The following is a 27800-nucleotide window of genomic DNA, read 5'->3' on the forward strand; positions in this document are numbered from 1 at the left end:
ACCAAGCACAGAATACAGATTGTAACTATTAACATTGCCGTTTGCTACTCTGGAATACAGGAATCTTGGAGAATCACTGAGGCACTTGCTGGGTTTTAGCCTGTAATATCTGCAGTCTATGGCATGGCTTACGCATTAGCAAAAGATGTAATCCTTGTCAGATTGTTGTGAACTGTAAAAACACCACTTACAGTCCTGCTTCAGCCCCGTGTTGTTTTTTTATTCTGTTTTTAAAAGTCACCTCTGAGAGCCCAATCTAAAACATTCAATCTCTGATTCGGTGCTCTCAGTCCCATAATTCCACCATCAGTGACAACCACCTGATCTGTAGACTTGTAAAATGGCACCACTGGGGCATACAGACGTAACTCACCTGAACCCAACTCCTAGCACACAGGTGACTTTTTCATTTAAAAAGGCTCCCACATTGTTACCGAAATCTGGGAATGAAACTCACTGCTCCCAGTGAGAGGACAGAAAAGCAACAGCACTTCCAGCAGTGCTGTGTATGGGGGGTCACTCCTCCCATCGTGCATCTCCAGGAGCGATAAAGCAGGCAGGTTTTACACACCTTAACATGTATTCACATGCAGCTTCCACTGAGAGGCTGCCTACTTCTAGAATTGCTATATGTACTAAAATATAATGCTACACATGCGCTGTGTTACATGGGGTTCTTGCAAAGGGTCTTTGATGGCTGTGGGGCTGTGCTGAGAAATGCTATCCATGTCAGGTCCTGTATAAGGTCAAGCACTTATTTACAAAGATGTGGCTGTTGACTAAGCTCCTAATTAGCACTTTGAGCTTGTTGTGGTGCCCATAGCATCAGCCCCAACAGGGTGCAGCGTACCTCCCTACGGCCCATGGAACACAGCCTCTGCTTTCAGGCTGCAGCTGGGAAAACTGCCTGCTCCTGATAGGCCTGCTTGCTGGTGATTTGGAATTAGTCGCTGAAGATCCCAGGATCCCTCCCTATTGCCAGGGATCAGCATAAAATTGAACTAAGCAAAGGGAAACGTGTCCTCTTGTGTTCTACATGCATCCCAGCTGTGGGAAGGGAAAATAATTGGGCTGAATACATCAGTGCCTTTCAGACCACTGAACTGCATGCGAAAATACACAGCACTGGGCACAGCGGTCAGCAAATCTTACAAGAAGCACCTCAACAATCGCTCATTGTTGACCAGCGGATGGAAAAAAAAAAAAAGAAAAAAGAAAAAAAAAAAAAGGATAAAATAGAAATAGAGCCGAGCAAAATACCGCTCCATTTCCTCACAGCGGCCGCAGAGCTGCTGAAAAGAACGGCTCAGTGAGCGCCTTCGCACCGCATCCCGCCGGCTGGGGGCCGTTAATACCCTCACGCACCACAGAAGCTCACAGCCGCCTCGCTGCGCTCTTAGCGCCGCTCCCCCCGCCGCACCGAAGGCCCCCGCCGCTCCCCCCGCCGCCCGCGGCCTCCTTCCTTTCCCTTCCCTTCCCGCCGCCATTTTCTTCACGGCCGTTCCACAGGAGCCTGCGCAGGGCGGGGGCGGAGGCACGGCGGAGCGCCAAGCCGGGCACGACGCGGCGGCGGCGGCGGCGGCGGCCCTCTCGCACAGCGCCGTTCCCCGCCAGGGCCGCGCCCTCCGCTCCGCCAGCTCGCCCGCCCGCCGAGGCCGGCACTTACGCGGAAGAACCCCGCGTCCATCTTGGCTCCTCCGCCTCCTCCCGATCGCAGCGCGCTGCCGTCCCGGCGTGCACCGCGCGCCCGCGAGCCCCTCGCACGCTCAGAGGAGGAGAGCGCGGTGCGCCTGCGCGCGGCGTGACGCTAAGAGGGACGGAGGGGGTGGGGTCCGGCGCTCCGCAAAGGCTCTTCGGCGCCTCCCGATTGGAGGGCGGATCGGTAGGCGGGCCGGCACTGGCCAATCGCAAAGCACAGCGTTCCTCCGCGCGGTGGCTGCGCTACGTCCCGTCGCGGCGCGCGGTCGGGGAGTTGACGGTTTATCTTCTCGCGAGATGCGGAAGTTCAGCGGAGTGGCGCGGAGCTCGTGACCTCCCGGCCTCACGCATGCGCGCGGGCGTTGGCGCCTCCTCAGCGCGGCGCTGTGAGGAATGGAGGGGGGTGGGGGGGGAGCGCTGAGGGGGCGCGCAGCGTCCGTGTGCAGGGCAGGCTTTATTCTTGTAAAGACCTCGGTTTTGACGAAGCAGGACGCAAAAACAGCACAGAAAGAGGAACAGGAGGGCAACTCCACAAAAAAACCACATTGTTTTCTGCAGCAATATCGGTTATTCCCACCGCCAAAACTGAGGTGGAGATCCGGAAGAAGTGAAATGCTAGCAGGACGTACGGGCTGCTCGAGCAGCTTGTCCTAATATTTAGCTTGGAACGCGCCCCGGTCATGTTTCATTAAAAGACTGCAGAGTAATTGAATTTAGTCCTGCAGAAAAGCAGCGTTTATTCGCAAGGATCTCTGCCAGAGGTGCCCTCACATCTTGGAGTTACCGATAGCATCTCCCTTCTGTCAGTTATCACTTTATTGCTCTGAGCAGTGTCAGCTTTGGTTTGATTTAAGGATACAAACTGATCAGGCAGTGGCAGCACTAAGAACAGCAAAGGAGCTGCTGCAGAACGAGGAAAGCTGTGCTTTCTCTGACCGATTACTGCCTTCCTTCCCTACAGCTCCCAAAGAGTTTAAATACCCCACAGTTATTTAATAAGGTCTGTACAGACTGGGGCCCTCTAATGGTCGCAGGAGCTTGCAGCTCCCATCCCGCACACAACAAATCGCACCGAATGCAGGCTGTGCCACTGCAGCCACCCCAGTGAGCGATTCCATCGGATTTAAAAGTGGAGATGCCTCTCACGGCTTTGCACGGCTCTGTTTAAAACAGAGTTTAACTCATCTTCTTCCTAATCCTCGCTACCTTCCCCATCCACCAGCTGTGGGAATGCTTTTCCACGCACGCCTCAAACAACGAGCCGCAGAGCATCCACACAATGCTGCTGTGTGCTCGCATCAGTGGGCTGTGAAACACCCCTGGGAATGTCTTTGGTGCATTACTGTACACCCACAGTCGTCGCACTTGGAAAACATCACGGCATTCAGTGACTTTCTATAACAAAAAAAATGATAAATCAATGTTCACGATATTTCAAGCCTAGTCCGCAATAGAAAACAAACCCTTTCAGGTTGTAGAAAAGCAGTGCATGATGCCTTGCTTGCTTTATGCTGCCTTCTTATGTTTACTTAAGTTAAAGAACTTCTCAGATTTCAAGATAGAGAAAGCACTGCAACGGCAGTAACGAACCCAGGGTGATTTTGGCAGGAGAGTAAAAATCCTCAGACATTTGGTTCACTGGGAAACGAGCAGGTTACCGAGTTATTAGAAATATCTCAATATATACTTGATAAAAAGTCATTCTTTTCTGTCTACAACCATACAAACGTGGTATTAGAAACATGAAAGGTGACTAAAGATAAATATGGTTTTCCTATTTCCCACACTATCTGCCGTGTAGAACAAACTACAAACCTGTTCCACCCGAACCTTAACAAAGCACAACCTGAGTTGCATGCAGCTTGCATGTCCAATTCTTCCTTCCATTTATCATCAGTCATAGCAGGATAGAAAAAGCTTAAACTCTGAGTAAGCAAAAGCTCTACAAAATCAGTGTGCGTGGCTTTTCCAAATGAATAGCTTGGCTTCTTTGATCTTCCCACACCCAAAGCTGTGAAGGAGGGCTCCTCGCATTTCGGATGCTTTGTACCTCTTCACCTCTTGATTCTCATCACACGGAAAGTGTTCAGATCTTCCAGTTTTCCTCCCCGAGAGAAAAAGCAGGACAAATGACGATACAGAGAACAAACTAAGAGCTGATCACCATTCCAAATGCAGTACCACCATTGAGAGCAGTCCCATCTCCACGTGGTAAGAACTCCAAAGGGAGGGATGCGTTCACAGTTATCTGCTCTGCATGTGGATAGGTATGGAAGTCACTGTGCAATGCTGAGTAATGCTGCTGCTGTTCTGCCCTAAAGGAGGCATTGCTGTTTTGCTGCTTTTGGGCTCCAGCTCCCGCTTCCCTCTCATGTGTCTGTAAACGCAGAAATGCAATATTTATCAGCGCTGACATTTGCAGTGCTTTCTCCCATGATAGAATTGGGAAGATTCCCACGGAAACAGGCTGAACTGAACAGCCATTGGGAAGTGAGCATCAAGCAGGACTTCATTCCAAAGACAGAAGATGGCAGGTGAGCGCTCCTAGAACATGTGCACAACTCTGTGCCTTCAGATGGAGAAATCAAGCTCCACTCTGGCAGCACGATGCTCACAGCAAGCCTTTCCTATGCTGACAGAAGCCCCCTAGAAAGAGCATCCATCAAGCATTCTCTGCCAAGAACCATTCCATTACAGCCTGGCATTCAGGACATCAAGCACATTACACTCAGATTCTGCCTGAAATTTTCAGCAGTAAGAAAGCCTGTGAGATGAGAGCACAGAAGTGATTTCGGTTCATCTGGCTTCTCCTCACTGAAGCACAGGACTCAGCCACGTACCTGTTATACGCCTTCAGTATGAGCAGAACCACTGTAAAAACAATAATTACTCCTACTACAATGGCAGCAACTATTGCTCCAGAACCTAGCAGGGAAGGAGAAAGAAAAATGAAGTCTTTTTTGAGAAGTTGTCAACGTTTTGTTTGAAATTTGATAAATTCAAAGGTTAAAAGGCTACAGAGAAACAAACAAACAAAAAAACCCCCACAATATCTTCCCTTTTAAAATAATTTCTCTTTGTTACTTTTTATTCAGAGGAACAGACTGGGATGGGAGCACTTGGAGGCAAGGAACAGGAGGGGTAAACAGGAAGGGTAAGCTGAAAAAGTGCAGCGTCCACGTGCTATGCAGCAACTAAAGTGCACAGTGGCCTGTTTTTCTACTTAAAGATTCAAGGTATTTGTGCTACAGGCAAAAACAAAAACAAAAAACCAACCCCACGACTTGTCTTACTTTGATAGAGACTCAGTTCTTGAGACCTTGTGGTCACATTCACCGAGAGCTGCGTAATGCCGATCAGCGGGGCTGCCGTCGTCATCTTGATTCGGCTGCAGAAGGAAAAAGAGGAATGATTTCATTAAACATCAGCACCGAATTGTGCCACCTAATTGTCATCAATTAGCAGCTGCCTCTTAAAGATCGGTCACGTTTTCTCAGCGGTGAAGTCAATGGATGTTTTGCTACACCAGTCTGAAGCCATTTGCTTTGCAGCATACACAGCGCAGGGTTTGGAGGGTAAGACACAGGCACAGCACTGAGTGATGTTACAGAGGGTTTGGATGAATACACACACATCTGCAGCTCTGTGATTTCAGACTGTCGCTCCAGGTTCTGAGGTTTTGGTCCATAAGAGGAGGAGGGATCTGAGAGAGGAGCACTGCATCTCCGTGCCCTGTCCTGCACACAAAGCAGACTGATGGATCTGTGGATCCTCTCTCCAGTATTCAACAACGTATCCTCAAAGGTAGGGGGAAAAAAAGGACAGGTTTTGTGGTGTCGTTGCTGAGCAGCGATGGAAGGATACGTCTTTGTGGGAATTACAAAGTCGGCAAAGGGAGGCTTTATCACCAAGCAGCAGTAATAACAGATACAACAAAAGGAGGGGTTTGCTCAAGTCTGCTCGGGTTTCACTCTTTGTCGCTGAAGTCCGTGCGGGTTCGCTGCTTTTCCATTCGTTTTGTTGAAGTGCGCTCAGGTTCGTCGGGGTTCTCTGGTCCCTCAGCGTGCCCCACAGCCTTCCCAGTGTCCTAGTCAAGCTTCCAAGGCTGCCACGGTGCCCCGGCAGCACCCCGTAACACTCCCTGGGGCTGCCCACAGGATTTCCAGCGCCCCGTGCTGCAGGGCAGGCACACCCCTGTGCTGCACCAGGCGGCTCCCAGGGCGGCTGCGGGGCACCGTACGGCGCTCCGAGAGCCTTGCGCTGCCGACACGCGCGGATGCACGTGTGAGCGCCGCCCGTACCGACCCGTGCAGCCCGGTGGCACCGCCAGGTTCCGGGGCACTGAGGGAAACGGGGCTTTCCGTTGCTGCGCTGCATACAGGTAAGCGGAGGCACACACCGAAGCGGTGTTCTTCCCCCATAGCAGTGCCCCGACGTACATTTTCCGGCCCGTTTCGTGTCTTTTCTGCGCGGTCCCCGCCGCTCCCACACCTCCCAACGTACCGGCTGCGCGGTTCTGCCGTCCGTGCGCAGCGCCAGAGCCTCGGCACCACCGCGCCTGCGCAGAGCAGCACCTGCAGTACCGGATTTTGTTCAATAGACGGCAGCAGGGAGCGCCGCGGCGATAGTGCGCATGCGCGGTGCGGGATGGCCACTTGTCCATCAAAGGAGGCGATAAGCCAATCACGTGCCGCGGCGCGCGCAGGGACAGTGGGGGTGAAAGCGGCCCTTTAGCGGGGATGGCTCGAGCCTTATCACAAGGAAGCGGAGATGTGAAGAGCTGGGGCTGACGGCTGACGGCCCGTGAGGGGACCGATGGCCCGCGCCTCAGTGCTGTGTAAAAATTCCCCCCCCCTCCCTCCTTGTCTTCGGACGCATGCGCGTTACTTCCTGGAGGACTAATCACAATAGAGATTGGCGGCGCAGAGCGGCTAAAACGAAAAGATTCCACTTCCGTGTTTTCCCGCATAGCGCAGCGCTCCCGGAGGACTTAGCGCCATGGGGACCGGCTGCACGAAGCGCATCGTCAATTCGGTTATTTTTTTTTTTTAAACATGTTCACGAGAAAGGAAAAATTCTCCAACTCCAGAAAACTGAAGAAGGCAGAAAGGCGCAGCCCGCCATTCACGTGGTGGAGCTTCTGCCCTTCATCCCAATTAAAAGCAGGGGAAGCAGGAGAGCGAAAGAGGAAGGAGTTGGAGAGGATGCCGTGTGATAACCAGGTCCTACATGTCCTAGAACTATTGAACGTGTTCTGAGGAACCCTAGGTACAACCCAGAACACCCTACAGCCCTCTCGCAGCCCCTCAGCACGCTCCAGGTTCTTCACTGATTTCCCAGTTTGTCCTACTGGACTCCCAGGACCCCTCAGTGCAGAGACCTCCCCAGGCCATCCAATACACTCCAGGACACACTATTGGATTCCCAAAGCTTGTCTGTGTCTCTCAGTGCATCCTACAGGCTTTCAAGGATGCCTATGGAGCACGCTACAATACTCCCAGAACTTCTCTGCACTCTAGGGTGCCTTAGAGGCCTTCCAGTGTACTCCAGTCTATCTATGCCTCAGTGTGCTCTGGGCCACACCAGACTGCTCCCAGAGCTCCATGGCAACTGTAGGGCACCCTGAGAACCTCTGAGAGATGCTCAACCTGTGTTTCCAGACACATACATGTTACCTCCCAGAGAACCAAACACAACAGAGGTTAACAGACTGGCAGCACAAAACAGGTGCATTTTGTAAAATGTATTTTATCATTATTTTATAATAAAATTACTTACCTACTATAACGGAAAAGACTTAACTTTAAGAGATCATATACCTGGAGCTACATGTCTCAAGGCATGAAGAGGTGAGAATGAACTGTAGGATTAATTGGCATATCTGCTGTGCCCAAACCTCAGCACTGTGTGCCAACACATTGATGCAATGAGGGCAGCCATCACCCAGCTGCCCCTCCAACTCGCTCTGGCTTTGCTGCACATCTCTCCTGTGCTGGAAGCCCCAGACCTCGGCACCGTACTCCAAATATTTCCTACCCAGACCTTCTTGAAAGCTCTTCTTTTGACAGAACTCCGTAGCAAGGAACATTCTTCTTCACTGAGCATCTGAATGGGAGCTCTGGCAGCGTCCCTCAGAGGCTGAGTGCCACAGCACTCAGTGACTGCTGCACCACTGCAGCTCTCCCACCTGAGGGAGCTCCCACCTCACACAGCAGCCACCGTGAGGCTGTGCAGAACGCTGCTCCTTCAGGATTGAAGGCACTTGGGTCTGTATTCCGTTTAAACCTAATAAAGAAAAAAAAAAAAAAAAAAAGAATTCATTTTGAATGAAGCGCAGTGCAACATTGTGCAGTGACTTCAGCTGATGCTGGAGCCTGGCCTCAGCCCCATATCCGCAGGATTCATCCAGCAGTCTCCAAAGAAAGGTGTCATCACTGACCAGGCTGTGCTTGGAGCAACAATAGGCAAAGCTCATCCCACAGGAGCTTTGCCCTACAAATGAGGCTGCCCAATTACAGACCTTTAATGAAGTTTGTAATTCCAACCTGCAAACCCCATTCCCATTGCCCTTTGTGAACAAGCACTGGCAAGATCTCACTCCAACCCCCCCGAAACGCCAGGCAATTACTCACAAGGGGCACTGACCTGCTCCACTTCAGTTTCTCCAGTTTCAGCCTTAAGGAAAGCACACCAATAACCTCCACGGGGTCTCACAAGCTCTCAGACTCTTCCACTAAGTGTGCAGTTCCTGAAAAAGACAACACAGCCCAGGTAGGCATCTCCAGTTCAACAGCCATCGTGCACTAAGAATCAGTGCCCAAGGAAGCAGCAGAGCACAAACCCTCCCCCCACGACTCTGTTTTGCTGCCACCCCCAGGGCAACAAAGCAAGCACTGATTGTCTTCAAACTGGCTCTGCTCAGAGCAGGGCTGTGCCAGCAAAGAGGCCAAGGCCAGTCTGAATGTTACTTTTCCTCCTTTTTCGACCACAAGATCAGTATTCAGATCTGATGGGAAAGGGATCTGGAGGGACAGAGCTCTGGCAAAGGCACTCTCTCACCTTGGGTCTATCAGCAGGCAGGCAGTGAGCTCCGAACAGCGAGAAACCCTGGAACACAGTACAACAACAGCCCCAGAATCAGCACCAGGCTTCAGATATCATCAATACTGACACAACCAGCCCCCAAACCACCAGAGCCCTCACAGGAGAGGGCAACACCCTGGCTAGAAGCTGAAAAATATATAGGAGGGGTGAGTGACAGCAACAGGCAGAAGAGGCCGAGCAGTCAAAGACCTTCCTGTTGCTCTTGCATGTTGTTGGAGACCTGCAGCTATATCAGAACCACAGCTCTTGGATTAACATGCAGGTGGGTTTGGCCAAGGCCTGTTACAGCTACAAAAGCCAGACAGAGCAGCAGACACAACAGAAGCAGAGCAGTCTGCTGGCTTCGGATCTGGAAGAACTGGGATTCGATTCCCAGTTCTGAGTCAAGGGATGCTGCACAAAACCTCTCCACCCCTCTAAAAGCAATTTAGGTAGAGCGGTGAGGGGAAGCTGGCAGCTCTGGTGGAGCTGAGGAAGAGTTCCAGCTGCAGCTGTGAGGACCCCCAGCACCGCTCACCTGCCCAGCACCGCGTCCTGCACCGGGTGACGACAGGAACAGCATCTCACACCGCTCCTTAGGGAGAAAAGCATTTAGAGAACAGCAACGCCTTGCTCTGCCCACCCGCCAGCACCCCTCCAAACGAAGCACAGGTCTGCTATCACCAGTGCCTGAGAGCACTGCAGGCAGAGCCGCAGCCTCTGTATTTTCCCGATTTGTTGCTGGGCAGTTACAGAAAACCAAACTGTGCAGCGACCGTCGAGGAAAACGCGTGGCTCTCGGCTCCTTTTTGACTGCGGCTGCCACAGCGCAGGGCAGGCGCAGCTTCGATAGGGCCGGGCGGGCCCCACAACCACAACCACCCCAATCCAGGTGGGCGCTCACCCACGGCAGCCCAGATCCCGCACCACGGAGGGAACCACGTCATCCCGCCGAGCCCCCGGAGCACCGACGCGGCGGGGCCTCGTCAGATGGCGGATGGCGGCGGATTGTCCCCGCACAGCAGCGACCGCAGGCACCCGCCGCCATCGCAAAGAGAGACAGAGGGCGGCCCGCCGTGGGCTTTTATAGGGCGGCAGCGCGCACGCTGATTGGCTGCTGAGGACTGTTGTTCCCGCGGTGCCTTCTGGGAGTTGTAGTTCCGTGCGGTTGGTGCCTATAGCTTACAATGGGAGTTCTGAGCGTGCCTCGGTGAGGAAAGTTCATCTAGGGGGAGCGAGGAGGAGCACTGGATGAAGTAAGAGGCTGTTGGTTGGTCATGATGCTAAAAGGACGCTAGGAGGGAGAAGAGACCGTGGAATAGAAGACTGGAGTCCTCATAAATCACTACCTGAGATAGGCGTGTCTGTGTTAATTATCGGGTGTGTAATTGATGAATGCGTACGCTCTGAGGAAGCGTAATGGACTCTGAATCATCTCATCCGGAAAAGGTAAAGAGAGCTTTGTCAGAGGGCTGAACTAGCTTTATCAGTTTTTAAACGTGGTCATTGCATCAAATTCACTTCACGTTCAAGTAGATCCCAAGTTAAATCCAGAAATGGGTGTTTTATGAGATGGGGTGGGAGACAGCGAGGTTGGAAGGTAAAATTTCCTCCCCAGCCTCATTGGAAAAGCTGGGGGCTAGCAAGCCAATAAGGGGACAGAGTCACAATACTTAAAGATCAGACCAAAGCTGCTCCACTCCTCCAATGGCACTCAGAAGAATCCTGCAGCCTGTAGCACTCCTTGGCAGCGTGTGGTTTTCAGCCTCTGCAACTCAGGTTGTCATCTGACATCTCCTGCAATCTGAAGGATAACCCAGGTTGGGTCATTGCATTTCAGTCAAATAACATCAGAATGTTGAAGTCACTTTGGTAGCTGTGGGTAGACACTGCATGCTGGAAGGCAGAATGCTTGAGTCTAAGCCACAGATTTTGATGCAGCGTTCAAGAATTACATTATCCCAGTGAGCTGTGATATCCTCTGCCTTGGATTTCTTGCCTTCAGCACATAAAGATAAAAGCAAAATTCATCTTGCTGCGCAGAGTCCTTGTTTTTCATCTCGTGTTACACCAAATGGAAGTTAATGAGGGCTTTTCCTTTAGCCATCCACAACAAACAAAATCCCACACTCTCTTCAACCTGGATTCCAAAACAAACACCACAAATGCAGGTGACACCACAAATGAGGCTGCTTTGTAGTTCCACATAAAAGTGCCTTCCCTGCTGCAGGTGCTGCAATAGTAGCCAGGAGCTGAAAACGAGCACAGAGATAAATCAATTACATGCAGATAGAAGCACGGTGAGATTACCAGCTCAGCAGAGCACTGGCTGAGATTCCCACAAACAACCCCAAGAGGATGGCAATTAAAAGCCCACATCTACAGAGTTAAGCTGGGGAGGACGCTTCCATGCCTCACGAAGCCTGGTGCTGCACCTCTCCCACCCACAATGAGGAACAGAGAAAAAGCTGCCTCCTTTTCCATTCACCCCAGCTGAGCAGGGGAGCAATTTGGTTGCTTCTCCTTCTCTCCCAGGTAATTCCCAGCTTTGACACCACTGTAAGAAATGGATGTGTGCTCCCGACGCCCTGCTATTGTCCTGATCCCCTTCCGTGTGCACACAGCTATTCCAGAAGCTTGGGGATGCCATAACGATGCATCAGACCAATCTCTCCCAACGTTCTTTCTGCCACAGATCTAAAAGAAGACAGCAAAACAATTTTGCCCAAGGGCTCCTGCCTGTGAAGGGAGCTGCTCTGCAATAACCTTCAGACAGTGTGGCTTCCCTTCATTCCCCACCGCCTGCAAGCACCAGGCTGTGTCAGTCAGCAGTGTAACAGAGCTGCTGTGGGTATTAGGGAACGTTAAACAGGGCAGCACTGCTGGGCAGCCTTTCAACAGCAGCACAGATAAACCGAGCTTGTCTTCAACCAGGAGGGCTGTATGGCAAAAGCTGAAATCTGGGGGGCAGGGAGGGCAGGCCAAAAAGAGAAAATGAAGGCTGTACAGAGTAGCACTCTTGCAGCACATCAACAGTGATGTAGAACGTGAGTCACAGCAGAACATAAGAACCTTCACGTCACCTCATTTCGGCTACTCTACTCAACAGGAGCTTCTCAAGTAGAGTGACGCCACTTTTCAGCATTCAGCACCGCTGAGCAGCTTCACCAAAGGGAAAGAGCTCTCCTCCATCTCTGCGCTGCCCTTGAGATGCTACAGCACACACCAGGAGCATTCATTTCCTTAAATACAGAGCACATGAAGGTCAGATCACTGTTTACGGTCCACTGCGCTGTCAAAAGCGCAGCAGGAAATAAAAGTTCCCAGCTGATGAGAATGCAGAATCCTCTTAGCACACCAGAAATACGTTCAATGCAGTGCAGCTCACCGTCTTCCTCATGCTCACAGTTATGTCCACCATTGCAGTTGATAAAAATGACCACAGACGGACAAATTACATCACAAACAAACAAAGGTGTAGCAGAAGTAGGCTTTATGAAAGTATTTAAATTTTGTGGCAAATCTCTGCATCAATATGGGGAGGGAGGCAACTTACTGCTGTGCATGAGCAATCAGTCACCAAACCATTTCTTGGACAGACATTTATTACAGGTAGTTTATCTCTTCCTATTTCTCAAAGAGTTTAAGGCACAAAAGCCTGAAAAGGGCTTATAACATGTACATAAGTGCTATCATTTTTGCTTTCACCTCTAAAGCAAGATAATATTCGCTTAAATATATTGCTTGTCCATCATCCAGCTTATACAACATTCAGTAGAAAACCGCTTTCCAAGTCAGCAACAATTTGTTGCACAATACATTGGTTGGATTGCTCTGACCCGTTTTTGCTGCAAGATCCTCAGTTTCACCATATTTACTCTGACAGTGGAAGACGCTGTGAAACCTTAACATGATAAAGGGGCCACTGAGGCCTGTCAACAACGAAAAAGGCATCGTACATACAGTGACATTTCAACAAGGTTGCTGGTAGAAGTGTTTTAAACTGCTTGGCTGGTGGGGAATTCTTTCCTCACAGATGGAGAGGCAAGCCAAACGTGCTGGAGACCATCAAGCAGAAGGCATCAGTCTGCAGTGGTTCTCTGACACTCCTTCCTGCCTTTGCTCTCCAAAACGCTTAGGAACACCAAGCTTAGTTCAAGATCACAGCTTAGATTAAGCAGAACATAGGCTTTCATCCACATGATTCCTTCCCATACTCAACTTATAGCAACTTTACCCAGTCATAGGAAGCTTCTGAGACATTTTAGTGGTATTTGACAGTGACTCTTAAAAACCAAACCAAACCAACACGTGGACAAGTGTTGGACCAACTGACTAAAGACAGTTAAATGGGCAGCAAACCAGAAAGGGGGCACGAACCAAAAAGCAATGGGTAATTTTACTTAAAAGACCAACTTCTTTATTGTACGTCGGAGTAGTCCTTCCCCTGTGCCATCCTGATGCAAGTTTATAAATTACAAGTAGTATTAAGAGTTCACTTCAAGACAAAAGGAATAAAACCGCTGCAGTTCTGACTTCCACCACCAACAGAAGTTATCACAGTGCTCCCGCGGCACTCCGGCGTTGCACAGGGCACACCACACTCCTCCTGTACTTCCAGTAACAGACCTGAGTGGAAAGGGGCCACCCCTGACTCCTGCAGGATCCATTTGCAGAGTAACAGAGCACCGGCGGATTCGTCACACAGACAGCGCCTCAGCAATGAGGCTATAACATGGCTGGGATCTCTGACGAGACAGTGTCCAAAGGCTGCCAATGGCAGTCCATCAAGGCGTCATAGAGCTCTTCACTCTGCTCCATAAACTGTTTATTTGCTTCATGGACATCCAAATGAGGTGCTGGATCTAAAGGAGAAAAGGCAAACAAACAGGCTGTGTGTTACACGGGTTGGGAACAGCACCCACACCCCACAGACACGTCACAATAATGTGCAGCACGTCCCAGATCACCCCCACCACTTCCCCGATCACAACCCGACTACTGCAGCCCTAGCAGATCTTCCAGCAATGGGATAAATCTAACAGCAGACAAGCCCTCCTTTCAGTGCCTTTGCCCCAACAGCAGAGCCAACAGAGAGAAGGCATACCTGCACCTCGCAGCCCCGTGTGGCCACTTAAACTGCCAGAGGAGGTGTGCTGGCACCACGGCACGGCGGAGCCGCAGGGGCGCAGGCACACGTTCCATTCTGCTCCCTCTGCTTTGGATGGGGATGGCAGCATCTGCTTCTGCAGCCACAGTCACCACAGCTCATCTGCTGGAGCCTCAAACATCTCAAAGCATTGCACAGTTAGTAACGGAAGAAGTGCCAGCGACAGCATTAAGCACGAGTACATCTCCTGTTTTACAGCTGGATGAAGTGTTTGCAAAGCATCCGGGGGCTGCACAGCAACCCGGTGGGATCCACTCTGCTGCTACCAGGGCATGGTGAACAGTTTGCAAAACTTGTGCCAATCGTGGTCCCTAACAGCACAGCCACCTCACAGCATATCAGTGCACAGGAAATTTAATCAACAAGAAAAAGATACCCCAGAGATACCCTAATTATAGCACAGGAGTTCCACTTTCTGCATGTTGAGGAAAGGAGAGCCCTTGTGTAATGCTTCAAAAGCCAGCACGGCTTTCTCCTTGACATCACTGCTTACACCCACGGGTTCTGCACAGCACCCAGCTGCTTTCTGCTTTCACCACGTGTTCTTTAAATTCTTATTTTTAAGACAGTAAGGAAATACACCATACAGTGCATAATCCACTGAAGACAAAGATTTGGAATCACCAGTATAAAATCAATTTTTTCTTGCATGAATGCTGCTCCTATGTTTATCTATAGCCCCAATATTGTTTAGTGACCCATTCCACCCAATGCCTGCTAAAACGAATACTTTATCAGGACACTCTGATATCATTTCTTTTTCAAATGATAAGCACCAAGAAGTATGCTGGACTCCACAAAACAAGATTCCATGGACAAAACAGAATGCCTACATTGATTTTGTAGCATACCAGAGAACCAAACGAACCCAAAGGATGAAATTCTGTACAGTACAGAAAACAAAGATATGTGATTTCAGGGCAAAGGATATGTGGACACTAAACCACCAATGGTCTCAGTGCTAGTGAAGTCAATTAGTTACAGCCCTGATGAGGTTTAGACTGGGAGCAGCAAGTGTAAAAGATGCAGCCAGGTGATAGTGAGGAGCAAATGTTATCAGGCTCAGATTTAATCAGAGACAAAGGTGTATTGTACACTGCTTCTAAAGGCCAGCTTGAGAAAGGCTATCTCCAATCAGTACAAAGGAAATGCATGACTTCAATAAAGAATTCAAGAAACATACCTTCCAATGCATCCTCACCAACTTCTTCATATGTCTGTAAGGACAAAGAAACCCTTAGGACAGCAGATAAAAATATTAGAAAAACAAAAACATCAACTGCTGATTACAACTGTCATACAGTGACTTTTAAATCTGAGTGATTACAACAGCGTTCCTCACACTCAAGCCCTCTGATCCCCTCCTGGCAGGCTCCAGGGTGTGGGTTCCACTCTAAACTTAACACAGAGGCAGTAGTTCTTTAAAGGGCACAGTTTGTGGCTGTCTTGATCCGTTTCAGCCCCTGAAACAAAGCTTAGAAGGATCCTAGAAGCCTTCTGCTATGACAACTGTATTTAGAGCCCCGTTATGCTCACTTGGTCCAAGGAAGAAACCCCTCAAAAGACAAGAGTGCAAGCCAGGTGCTGCTGAGCAGTTCTGCTTCCTCACTAAGGAGCCATGCTGAGACACCAGAGCTTGCTGGCATCAAGCACCCCCACAGCTCTGAATCTCTCCTGCGTTTCCGTGCTGGCACTCAGAGCAGGGCGAGTTCTCCACGCTGCCCTACCTGCATGGTGCTCTGTGTGTAGCCATACTGGGGGTAGCTGTAGCTGTAGCTGCCCGTGTTCTGGTCGTAGCCCCACTGTGCATAGTAGCTGTGGTACTGCTGGTAATACTGGTTGTAGCTGTAGTTGTACATCTGGCTGTACTCCGCTGGCTTCATGCGGTTACTTAAAAAGAAGGCAGGAATAGGTTACATGTCATGCAGAAAGTTATGAGAAACAGTTTAAGGTATGGCACATCAACAGGCTTTATTCTAACATGCACAATTCAGCCTCTAAAACACTTTCACTCTTGAATGAAGTCACCTTCATCATTTACATACGTATGCAGAAAGAAATAAGTGGTTTATATTCAAACCTCCTTCCTGTATTCATATTCATCTTCATTTACAAACATTGCTTTAATTCTTCATGAGTAATTTAGGATCACCTCCTGGCTCTGGAAAGGGAACAGTTTGGGACTACGAGCCTCAGTTTAGAATATCCTGAACCATGATCCATATTTTTGGGTCCCTTTTTCCTTCTGATAAATGAGACAAAGTATTCTGCAGCCTCCAGAGGTAAGATACTGAGTTTTGCTCCTCACTAAGAGTTAAAGACTCAGAGCCTTGCAGAACTGGGGTTTCTTTCAGAAAGAAAGGTCCAAAACCTCTCCCTTCTGCTGCTGCCATAGAAGAGCCTAAGCAACACCTGATTGTCCCCATCCTCACTTCACTGGATGACCTTCAATGCAAATACTTTAAAGAGTTCTTAAGTAAAAAGGACAATGGGTAATTAAAAATTAACCTTAAACAGTGAGCTATCTGAAATCCTCATTCATTGCCATAAAGAGACAGCATTCCCAACAAGCTGGGAATCCCACCTCACCACTGAGATTTGAAATGAGATGACAAATGTTGCTTGAAAATGAGAACACATTATGCACAAAGCTCCACTGAAGATGCAACCAGTGAGAAGCAGGCAGAGGGAAACACCAGTCTGCTCCCCACAGCACATCCCCGTTTCTCTTCCTCACCCCCCCAAGGTTTCTGAGGTCGCTAACAATCTGCATGTTATTCAAACAGGGAGCAATAACTATTATTCGTATTACCCTAGTGCTACGAGCCCCAAGTCAGAGCAGGATCTCACTGTATCAGGTTCTGAACAAACACAGAAAAGAGAGTTAATCCCTGCCCCAGAAGTTTTATATTTACATTGCAATAAATGAACAAAGTCATTGAGCTTTGCTATCCAGGAGTCAATAAGCAGACTTAGGCTATTTAAACGCAAAGGAACACGTACTTTTCAAATAATCACATTTAAATACTGTGTGTGTTTGTGTATTTAATCATTTATATAATTAAAAACAGCGTAAAATGCTTCGTCTTGGTCTAACAACATAAATGTTGATGTCTGTGCGTTCGGACAGACATCAGCTTCACCAGTTTGTGTGTATTCCTCTACTTTGTGACGGAAACATCCCGGATGTGCACCCAGAGCTCTGCCTAACACCTAACAGCCCTTGGGATCCCACCTGCTGCTGCTGCTCCCCGGTCGGGCTGCTCTCATACTCACGCTTTCGGTATAGCCACACTCAAGCGCACCGGTTTGGAGCCCAGCCCCACGGCTCCCTGGCACTCCGTCAGCGCTCTTTTCTGCTCCAGTTCATCGGTGAACTTCACGAAGCCGTAACCTCTGTGGAGACATGTAATAATTTGTATCAAATAGAAGCAAATAAAGACTCGCTGCTTTTTTTTCTTTCTTTTTTTTTTTTTGGAGTATTTTTTTTCTTTCTTTTTTTTTTTTTGGAGTATTGATGGTGAAATCTAAACTGGCTTTGCAAAGCGCAGTAAGTGAAACGCTTCCACTGGGGCTTTTAGTAGAGGTTACACGATTCCCTCTTCCAGTTGCTTTGCTTTCTTTGCAGAGAGCTTGAATGCTCAGATCTCAGCTTCAGCAGCACTTGTGAGGGCTGCAGAGAAGGAAGCCAAGCCTTCTGCCAGCAGATCCCAGGGAACTCCAAGTGAGCTGACACAAGACATGTCAAAATGCACAGACAGACAGCAGCAAAGCCTCAAATCTCTACTGGGAGAACACAGGTAATGTGAACAGATGCAACTCAGCGCAGGACTGACAAGATAAAGGCGTTGCCACTGTGTCTACAGCTGCCCCACATGAAGCACAGTGCTGCTTCTCTGTAGGATCAGCTGAGATGTGCTTTTTAATCACGTCCTTTTTCCAACAGGGAAACACCAGCTGGACTTTCTGCCACTGCCAACAACCACCCGATCCCATCAGCACTGTCAACAGTGAATGAAAACGAGCTCTTAACACCAGGTTGCTAAAACTTGCTCTGATAACACAGCTGGAGCATCAGCAGCACTCAGACAGCAAGCCCTCAACTGCAGCACTACAGCACAGCACGCATCAGCCAGACCAGCACCATGAATTCCCTTCCCCCCTCCCTGATCCCAAAAGTCCTTTGCGTGGGCCTGGATGCCGCAGTGAGTCAGAAGCGATGCAACAGCACCCCAGAGGGCAGTGCCAGGATCCCAGCATGGGATGGGCCGCCTCACGCAGCACAAAGATCAAAGACTTGGGCTGGGAGGGGAAGAGGAATCCACCTGGGTGACTGAAGGAGGTGCTTGGCTACCCAGGAAAAGAACGAGCCCAGAGCGAGGGTGTAAACGTACAGCATTATTATCTATTCTGTGGGAACAATTAAATGCAAAGTAACACACACAATAGTTTTGAAAGTGTCATCACGAAGCACTCATACCACATCCACACTGGGAGTTATTACAGCGCAGTTGGTGTCCCATAAAATGCAGTATCTTGCACAGCAAGCTATAAATGCAAACCTGAATATTTATTTACGTGCACATATGTATGCTCCCCAATAAAGAAGCCCAAGTCAAAGCTCAAGCTTGTCAATATACAAACTGGATAATGAAGCAAGAGCAAAACTCTACATGGGTACAGGTTCTGTTTCAAATTAGTGACCTTAATTCAACCTACCCTCTGTGAAAGCATAGTGGCAAATCAAACCAGTGTAAATCAACACCTGAGTCAGCTATGGTTGTTCACACAACAGTGTGCAAGTTTCTAAGCAGCTACAGAGGCTGCAGCAGCCTTCAGGTGGGAACAGAAGTGAAAGCAGGAATGCTGCCAGCTCTGAATGAGTGGTGGACAAAGTAGATGGAGGTGTGGGGATAATAGCTGGCTGCAGCAAGGCAGAGGTGATTCTTCCAACATTTCCAGATGCTCAGTTTTTTCACATAAGTGGCTAAACCCGATTTTAATACAGGCAAAGGAAAAAAAAGAAAAGGAGGAAGAACCACATCCACAACAAAACAGCAAAAAACCACCTCCAAACAGAGCAAAAACAACAAAAAACCCAAACAAACAAACAAACAAAAAACACCCAAGCACACAAAAAATCCTCCCCCAAAACATTTTGTTGAAGTCAGAATCTCCCTGGCAGACATTCGGCCCTGTGCCAAAAGTTAAAAGAAGACTCCCAGCCTGCACCCATGGCAGAAAGCGAGGAAGCAGGCACAGCACGACAGCACCAGGCTCCAAACTCTTCTCTTGCTTGGACAGCAGGTGCTGGGAAAAGCCTTGCAGGCTCAGAGCTTCACCAGGCACCTCCACAAACACCAGCATCCATTCCTGTACCACCCTGACACTTGCAGTTGCCTCAGCTTTGAGTAAGTGCCCAAGTCATAAAGAAGCTGGAAGCAACACCCCAGCAGTGCTGGGTGAGGCTGCTGTGCTCTCCCAGCACCCAGCACTCACTGCCCCTTCCCCACATCCCAAGGGAACGCAGGGCACCTTGCCCTGAGGTCTGCACTGAGGAGCTGCGCCCAAAGCCAATGAACATCACCCATCACCTACACTGCAGAGCAGAACAGGAACTGGGGGAGGCCCCAAGGCACAGCTGGTCTCAGGAGAGGTGGCAGTAGCAGCACACCCAACAGCCTGAGTGACTGAGCAGCACTGCAAGAGGTTCAGGTCGGAGATAAGGAAGACTTGGAATGAAAACTTTGTGAGTTAAGCAGCATAACCTCTCCACAGAGAGCCATGCAGCATTGGGACAGGCTGCCCAGACAAGTTACATCATCTCAGCCTGGGAGATTTTCCAGGCTACACAATTCATCGCTGACCTGAGCTCATGTTGGCAGCAGCTCTGCTCAGAGCAGGAAGTTGGACACGAAACCTCCAGATATTCCTTCAAACCAACAGATCTTAGAGTTGAGAAACCCTTACGTGAGAAAGAGGGAGATCTACAGCCACATTCTACGTCTTGTCACCACATTCTCATAGCTATTGTGTCAGAATATTGTGTTTCATTGAAGCCATGTTCTGTCCTGAAAACAAGGATGCTAGCCAACTGGTCTCTCTCCTAAGAAAATAAAAAAGAATTCATGTTCTCCAATTTAGAAAATGTTTTATTAACATTAAGAACATTTTTGACATCTGTTTTTGATGAGACATTTCCAGTAAAGATGAACAAGGTGGCTCCTAACTCCTTGCTAATGAATCATAGCTTTGTTTGCCCTACCCTATTTGAAACAAAAACCTGCAAAGCTTCCATAGGAATATATATTCAATAGCCCAGGAATATATATTCAACAGCCAACTGCAAAAGCACAGTTCTGTCTGAAACTCCAGTTTTTCCAGGTCATTTTTCAGCTTTTTCAGAAGTGCAACACTGCACTGCCAACACACAGAGCACAGCATTGACCCCAACACTGCACACATCCAGGAACGTTACAATCCTACCAGGTGTGTGTTCTACTAACATCTAAACTATTCTTCTTCCCTTGTCGCACATTTCCTATGCTACAATGTGAAGTTAAAGAAGAGAATGAATAAAAGATGACTTACTTGGATACTCCTGCCTGGTCCAAAACAACTTTTCCACCTCTACATGATGGATAAACTTTAACAAAAAACTCATACAACATGCCATCATCCACGTCAGCAGTCAGGTCTCCCACAAAAAGTGAATATTCTGGACTAAAGAAATCAAAAGAAAACTTCTTAGGCACAAATACACACATGCCCACAAAACGTGTGACGAGCCCAAAAATTTGACCTCAGAGAAAACTGACATTAAAGGACCATTTTTATCAGCCATGCTTTTTTCAATTAGTTAAGCAGCACAATGAGTCTACGTTGTTCTGCTCTGTATTGAAAGATGAGTTCAGTTCTTAGTTCTCAGACATGCTGAACTGGGCACTGCACATGAATTTCTAATGTCTCAAGAAAGCATCGCTGTCTCATTTATAGGTTTGCTATTTCCTGAATACTGATCTTAAGTTACAATACATGAATTAGATGCTTTGATGCTAAAAAGTTCAAGTATTTAAGAAGACGCTCCTGACCAACCTTCTGTGCCACACAGAAGGTAAAGCATGAGACTGACAGGTGGTCTGAGTTATCCTCCCTCTGCTAGGCAAGCTGCTGGAGTCAGCAAGGCTGTGTTACCCATCTGCAGTCTGTGACTATTTCCAGAGCAAACAGAACTGCAAGAATGATACAAGACGTAAATCTCATTCTTGGCCCATCTCTCATGCCTTGATTCTAATCTGAAGTTGTTTTTCTTCTTTTTTTTTTTTTTTAATATTAATAATTACCCAAACTAAAAATACAATTGCTGAGATGTGAGTAACACAACCCTCCCAGATTGCAGGACTGTGGTTCACACCTACCTGACCACATCGTGCTGTTGTTTCTCCACCTGTGCAAGCATTTCTGGGCAGGCGTTCTGACAGCTGCTGAACGGCCCGACTCCAGAAACTCCACACAGCTGCTGTGCCTCCTCCTGGGCCTTTTGCTGCCCATGCAGAGGGATGGGCTCCTCCTGAAGCCAACTCAGAGCCTTGCTCCCTCCCTTTGCTGACTGCTGTGGTACCACAGCCAGTTAAGCCAGGTGCTGTGAAACCACTGCCCGCACCTTCAGGTGCCAAACGTAGCCATGGCATACAGCAGTGTTATGATGGGATGCATCCTCAAAGCCCTAACATGCTGCAGCATACTGAATGTTTACAGTGTGCTCCCAGACAGTTTAATGCAATCCATGTTTCTCATTGTGGGATTTAGCTGCCTGGCTCTGCCAAGCAAAATGGCACAAGGCTGAGTTGTACACATCTCATGAATTCTCTCCTGTCCAATTTGCTAGCTGTACATCTTGTCCAGCAATAATGAACTTGTGGGTTTACATATTTTGAATACTCTTTGCAAGGCAATTGATAAAGAGACATTAAACAGGCAAAACTAATATTTGAATGTGGGGTGTTTACCTGTTATCGGGCTGTTTTCCATACGTTGCATAATTCAATTTAAATCTCTTTGCCTGAAAAAAGGCAAAAATGAATCCGTACATTCAAATGCTCCCATGTAAATCCATACAATTAGGAAAAATGCAATAAGCTTACTTTAGATATCTATTATTTTTAATACTGGCAGACGTTCAGAGCTGTCAGGCCATTCAGTTCAGGTATCCAGGACAACATTTTTATTTCACTCCAGTACAGCTACAATAATGAAAAGCAGCAAAGGAGCTGCACCAGGGGGTTTGCTCTGCTTTATTTCAACACTCCACAAAGGCACTGAAAGATGGGCAAACCTCACCCAGTACCAAAACTGTATGTCTTAATGGAACACAGGAACGCTGAGGTCCTAACAGCAAGTATTACATGACTTCTCATGTCAAGGTCTTACAGTGAAATGACAGCACACACAGCTGGGTGCTTGATGTTTGTCATTTACCAGGATACTGACAAAGCAAAACCTGCCACACTGAGAAATGGAACCAATCCCTGATTCTGGACATATGACTGAAAACTTTGCTCTGCGTGAAGCTCTCATTTATTTGGGTGGGGAGGAGCTTTTTCTGAAAGATGCCCCCTCTCTTTTTCACACAAGTTTCCCAGGAACTCACATTTGTGCCACTGGAACACCTCACCACATCCTACCGGAGTTCAGCCTTGTGTCCAGCTCACGTGCAGCTCTGACCAGGACCCAAGGAGCCTCAAAATCCCCTGGGTCTCAATCCCTCAGGACCCTCACCTGATGCTCAGCACACAGCGACCCACAGCTCACTGCCCAGCGCAGCACTGACTGCTAATTCCTTACAGAACAGTTCCTTCCAAAACAAGTCTGACAGAGGAAGAAGCAAGGGGCTGCACTCCTTGAACAGAACACTGGTTTCAGAACTCACCCAGACAGTGGGAGAACTAAGCTGGATTCCCTTGCTAGTACAAAGACACAAATGGCTTCAAACCAATCCTTCTGTCTCGCAGCAGACTTCCAAAGCACACATCTCTCTGCACTATGCAGTGGCATAGCATCAAAGAATTCCATTTGGACAAAGAACACAAGCCTACAGTTAGTCCAACACCTAGAGACCAGAACATTTGTTTCACACCGAGGAGAGCCTGGTGTGTTCCCAGGCCTTGTATGATGTATCTTCCTCCCTCAAAAACAGCATAAATAATTAAAGGGAAATAGAGCAAAGATTTAACTCCGGGCTATAATCCTGCTCCTTGCATGCCTGTGTTCACGGGTGTACAGTGGTACTCAGCTGTTTCCGTGGACCATTTACAAGCTCAAGTCTCCTAACACAAAACTGAGATCTCACTTTGAAGCACTTTCATCTTTTTGTTGGATCTAGATCTTCACTGCAATACTTTGGGCTTAAAATCACTGAGAAAACTGAGAGTACCTGCACACATACAGGAGCTGGGGACACTAACTGTCAAAGAGGCACAACAAGAACACCAGGGCTCTCTGACAGTCCTTTGACTGATTCACTATGTAAAAATAAACACAGGAGTGAGCCACATTCTGTTTTCTGCAAGGCAGAAACTACACAAATGCAAGAGAGGAGCTGAACCACTGCCTGCTGAGTGCACTGAGTTGGGCTGCCCACGCTGTGTCTCTGTCTGACACCCGTATTCTCTCCATGCATTACATAAGTTGTCCCCCTAAACGACATCCTATTTTGAATTAAACTAAAGGCCAGTACTCCCCAAAGCAAACTTCAACTATTACCTTCTTGCAGAAGCTGCTCTCTTTCTCTCTTAGTGACTACAGAAGGCACCCAGGAAGATTGGCTTCTCTTAGTCACGGCCTCTTATTTGCAGAACAGGAGCACGTTAAATGGGACAGAAGACCTCCAAGCATCTTATCTATTCCTTTCAATGGGGAACTTCATCCTGTTAGGAAAGCTGACCAACCCAGGGGACTAACTGCACTGAAACAGGCATCAATGCACCTTCATGTATCACACTGTAACAGAGGTGATCTCAGAGTTTCTTTGTGAACCTGCCATCCTCGCTCCTGCAGCCAAACTCTGTGGATACCAGGAGCAGCTGTCAGCCATCCCACTTTCACATACCTCACATTCAAGTCAACACCCTAAAATTAGCTGCTGTGGCTATTCTTCCTCTTCTTCCCATCCACCCAGCTTTGGGGTACCTGTTGTGTGTTGCAGTTATACAGTGGACCAGTTCTTTCCCCACTGTAAATGGGTCTGAGTAACTCTTGTTTGCTAGGGGCTAAGAACAAAGCAGTGTTTAAGGGTCACTTTTGCAAATCAAAGTTACTGAAAATTAAGCTAAAACTTGAAAGCTCCCCCTGTGTATACATCACAACACACAAATTGTAACAGATGTACATGGAACTGTAAATGCAGAGAGACAGAAGGACTGTGGTATGTATATTCAACCTATTTTTTCCTTGCTCTTCTCTGGTTTCTCATTGCTCCAATTTTGCCCATAGCAGAAAAGCTCAGCAGTAGAAAGCCACACCACAGCACTTCTATACCTCACATAAAAATGAACATTTTCCAATGCTTTTCTTAACAGCATTATGGTCATGAAATCTAAAGAAACCCCCCAGTTTGCTACTTAATTTCTTTCTCATCATTACTCAAAACACAAATTCTTCTCTACTTCTCTCTCACAGCTTTGCTTTTCCACCGACTGATGTGATTTACTCACCGGTGCAGCACCAGGAAGAGGTTTTCCATTGATTTTATGTAAACACTTCTCTGCAGTAGCCAGATCTGCAAATTCTACAAAGCAATAGCCTGCAGGAATTCTGAACACAGACAGAGGACAGGAGAGAAAAAAGATTTCAGAATGAAAACGTTGGAGGAAGAAATATTATATTTTCAGATAACTGGTAGAAAGTTTGCTCCAGTAGCAACACATGGAGGATCTCTTTGTCCAAGTATAAATGTCAGCTACCAAACAGACCCTGGTACAGTAACACTGGATCTTCACTGATAGCTCCTACTTACCAATAAGTCACGTCAACATAAGAACACAGAAAATACTTTTGTTCACAATTATTCCACTTTCACTGACCATAAATATTCCCACCCAAGTTTGAGAGACTGAAAAAACGAAATGACAACACTTAGAAGAACACAAAAATACTTCATCTTGTTTACAGTCACTGATTGCAAATGCACTCCAAAGGTCCTCTTAAGGTCCTTTCTAAGTGAGGCCTCCCACCTCTGCTAGCATCACGTAGCTGTGCTGTTCCAACAATTAACAGACTTGTCACTGAAGCCCCCTGCCCTCAATCTGTATCCCCAGATGGACTGCATGCACGTGCGTGCTGCTCTGAAGGAGTGCTGGAGCACTGCAGGATGGTTCACTGAGAGCAAGGTCAGAGAGTCAGCAACTGTCCTCTCCACTGCTGTCATCAATACGCCCGCATCGTTGGCAGCAGTGGTGAAAAGCTGAAAGGGAAAATCGCTCTGATATGGACAGCCCCACCGTGATGCCATGTAAACTGCACACCGTTCAACCCCCCGAAGCACAGCGATGCAGCAGTAGAATTAATTGAGAACAAGTATGAACAGTTACCCTGTCAACCTGTTTCGAATGATTTTTACACTCAGTACAAGCTCTCCCATGGTGGCAAAGGCTCTTGAAACAAAGTTTTCATCCATGTACGGCTCCAGCTACAAAAGCAAAAGCATCAGTTAGATCAGAGCATCCACAAAAAGGAGCATATTTGTGTCAATGTCCCCCTAAGCAGTTAAAACATTATTGAGAAGTATTTTACCCTTGCGCTTCAAAAAGAAGGTTCATTTAAGAGGGTCGATGCCACTCAAAATCAGCAGGCATGCATGAACCAGGCTCAACAGTCTGCAAAGTGGAACCCAAGAGACAGCATGAATTTCAGAGAACGGAGAGCTTCCACAGAAGGACAAAAGCCACTCAGAGACATACAGCAACAAACTGAGCACTCGCTATGCAGGAGCAGGGGGGAAGGTGATGGTAAGCTGCTTCTCTGTAAGCAAACAGAGATCGGGCCAGCAATAACAGCATGTGGGTGCAGCACAGCCTCAGGTGGATGGATGGATCTTGTGCATCAGCCTCCATCAAACTGGGGTAGGGAGCTGCTTGATGGAGGCTGAAGCACAAGGAGGAGCAGCCGTGACTGCCTCATATAACCATGGAGTTACACGGGGCAGCACTGGAAGGGGAGACCTCCGGCCCCATCCTGCAGCAAGGTGTGCTGACTGTGCTGCAGTGTGCATGTGAGAAACAGCACTGTGTGTGTTGGGGTGCACGTGGAGTGCTGTGTGCATGAGGGCACTGCAGAGCGGGTGTCAGCGTGGTGTAGTGGCTGAAAAGAATGAAACGGTGCCGCAACTGGGCCTGAATACGTGGTGAAGGTGGTGAGACAGACAGCCCTGCAGTCCCTCTTAAAGCTTGTAGTCATCACCCTACAGTGTTGTCATCGGGAACCAGGTGTCTTCTCCACTTGTGTGTGTGACAGAGCACGCAGGCTTGTGTATCTGAGTGTCTGACAACAGGCAACCACACACACTGCACTTGTGTGCAAAAGAAGGCAGAGGAGTGCCAAGCAGCAGGAGGCAGCCCTGCACAGGGCGATCCTGTGGTATGTGCGCCCATGAGAGACAGATTCATAAAAGCAACAGGCGACGGCTGCCGGGACAAAAGAAGTAAAGTCCTCGCAGTGGAGAGGCTGCATTTAACCCTCCGTGTGGCTGAGTGTGGAGGCATCGTGAGCGCCAGCCCCAGCGCCTCAGTGCGAGACCGGCGTGAGCACACAGCTTGCGAGCGTGTGAGAGCCCAGGAGCGCCTGGGAGCGGAAGCGTGAGCGGCGAACGCAGGCGGCAGGGGTGTAAACGGCACAGGTGGGTCTGCGAGCACAGCCGTACGGCTCTGTGAGTGTGACAGCCCGCGGCGACGCGCTCAGCTGCGAGCGTGGCAGTCAGCGTGCAACGGTGCGAGCGTGCAAGAGTCACGTGACAGTGCGCGCGTGCAAATGCTCACGTGACGGTCAGTGTGAGAGCGTGAGCGCCGGCGGACCAGCGCGCGTGTCAGCGCGTGTCGGTGTCACTCACAGCACGAGCGTCTCTCGGCTGTTCGGAGCCGCCAGTCACCCCGCAGCGCCCTCAGCCTCCCGGCGCCGGATCCCCCAGCAGCTCCCCCAGCCCCGCCGGTGCCCTCAGCCCACACCGCCCCGCTGTCCGTCGCACAACACCCCGCGCGGGTCCCGGCCGGACACTCACGTCCCCCATCCATAGGCTGGCGGCCATACTGCTTTCGCAGAACCGAGGAGGATTCAGCGGGGCCGCGGTTTCGCCTCCCGGCTCGGCTCGGAGCCGAATGACGCCGGGCGCGCGGCCCGCTCCCACCGCCCCGCTGCCCCCGCCGCCTCCTCCGCGGCGCCCGTCGGGCGGAGAGAGCGGCGCCCCCGCCGCCACGGGAGCACGGGGCGGAGACAGCGCCCCCTGCCGGCAGGAGGAGCGAGGGCGGGCTGAGGGATGGGGGGGAGCGGGGCTCTGTGGGGAGGGTTGGGGCTGTTTGGGGGGGGGTTGCGGCTGCGGGGGGAGGTGGGGAGCTTTGGGATGAGGGCTTGGGGCTCCAGGAGGTGTTTTTGGGGCTGTGAGGAAGGTTTAGGACTCCATGAGGGCGATTTTGGAGCTCCGGGGGAAAGTTTGAGGCATCTGATCCCACGACATGGGATTGCCTTAAAAATTGTGTGGCTTTTAAAGGAAGCAAAGAATTACTTCATATGACAGCGCACTGGACCTTGCGGTGCAGAAATATGGAAACTCTGAGTATCTCATAATTTGGTGTAGCGAAGA

General features: G+C 49.1%; 3 protein-coding genes across 9 annotated transcripts in view; all 3 read right to left on the bottom strand.

Annotated features, from left to right (window-relative positions):
• The window catches only part of SRRM1 (serine and arginine repetitive matrix 1), a gene marked incomplete at its 5' end in the record, with an annotated part of 16331 nt that extends 14644 nt beyond the window's left edge, over window positions 1-1687 (bottom strand). For all 7 annotated transcript variants that reach the window (XM_079546194.1, XM_079546195.1, XM_079546193.1 and 4 more), the window contains one exon: window positions 1667-1687. In XM_079546194.1, coding sequence (XP_079402320.1) covers window positions 1667-1687 — 21 coding nt within the window. The remainder of the gene's footprint in view (window positions 1-1666) is intronic.
• Window positions 1688-3942: 2255 nt separating this feature from the next.
• On the bottom strand, window positions 3943-5082 carry NCMAP (non-compact myelin associated protein; the record flags this gene model as incomplete). The annotated part of the gene is made up of 3 exons (XM_079546068.1): window positions 4992-5082; window positions 4539-4623; window positions 3943-4075 (listed from the first exon to the last, which is right to left on the bottom strand). The coding sequence occupies exons 1-3, from the start codon at window positions 5074-5076 to the stop codon at window positions 3943-3945; spliced, it is 303 nt and encodes a 100-aa protein (XP_079402194.1). The 5' UTR covers window positions 5077-5082.
• An 8427-nt stretch (window positions 5083-13509) lies between these two features.
• On the bottom strand, window positions 13510-27248 carry TRNAU1AP (tRNA selenocysteine 1 associated protein 1; the record flags this gene model as incomplete). Its single annotated transcript, XM_079546203.1, has 9 exons — window positions 13510-13646; window positions 15135-15168; window positions 15679-15841; window positions 17228-17347; window positions 20543-20674; window positions 21961-22013; window positions 24664-24763; window positions 25540-25637; window positions 27222-27248. 9 exons carry the CDS (start codon window positions 27246-27248, stop codon window positions 13510-13512), a joined length of 864 nt encoding a protein of 287 aa, XP_079402329.1.
• Window positions 27249-27800: the final 552 nt, after the last annotated feature.

This window comes from Tetrao urogallus (assembly GCF_951394365.1).
Source record: "Tetrao urogallus genome assembly, chromosome: 23".
NCBI classification, from domain to species: domain Eukaryota; kingdom Metazoa; phylum Chordata; class Aves; order Galliformes; family Phasianidae; genus Tetrao; species Tetrao urogallus.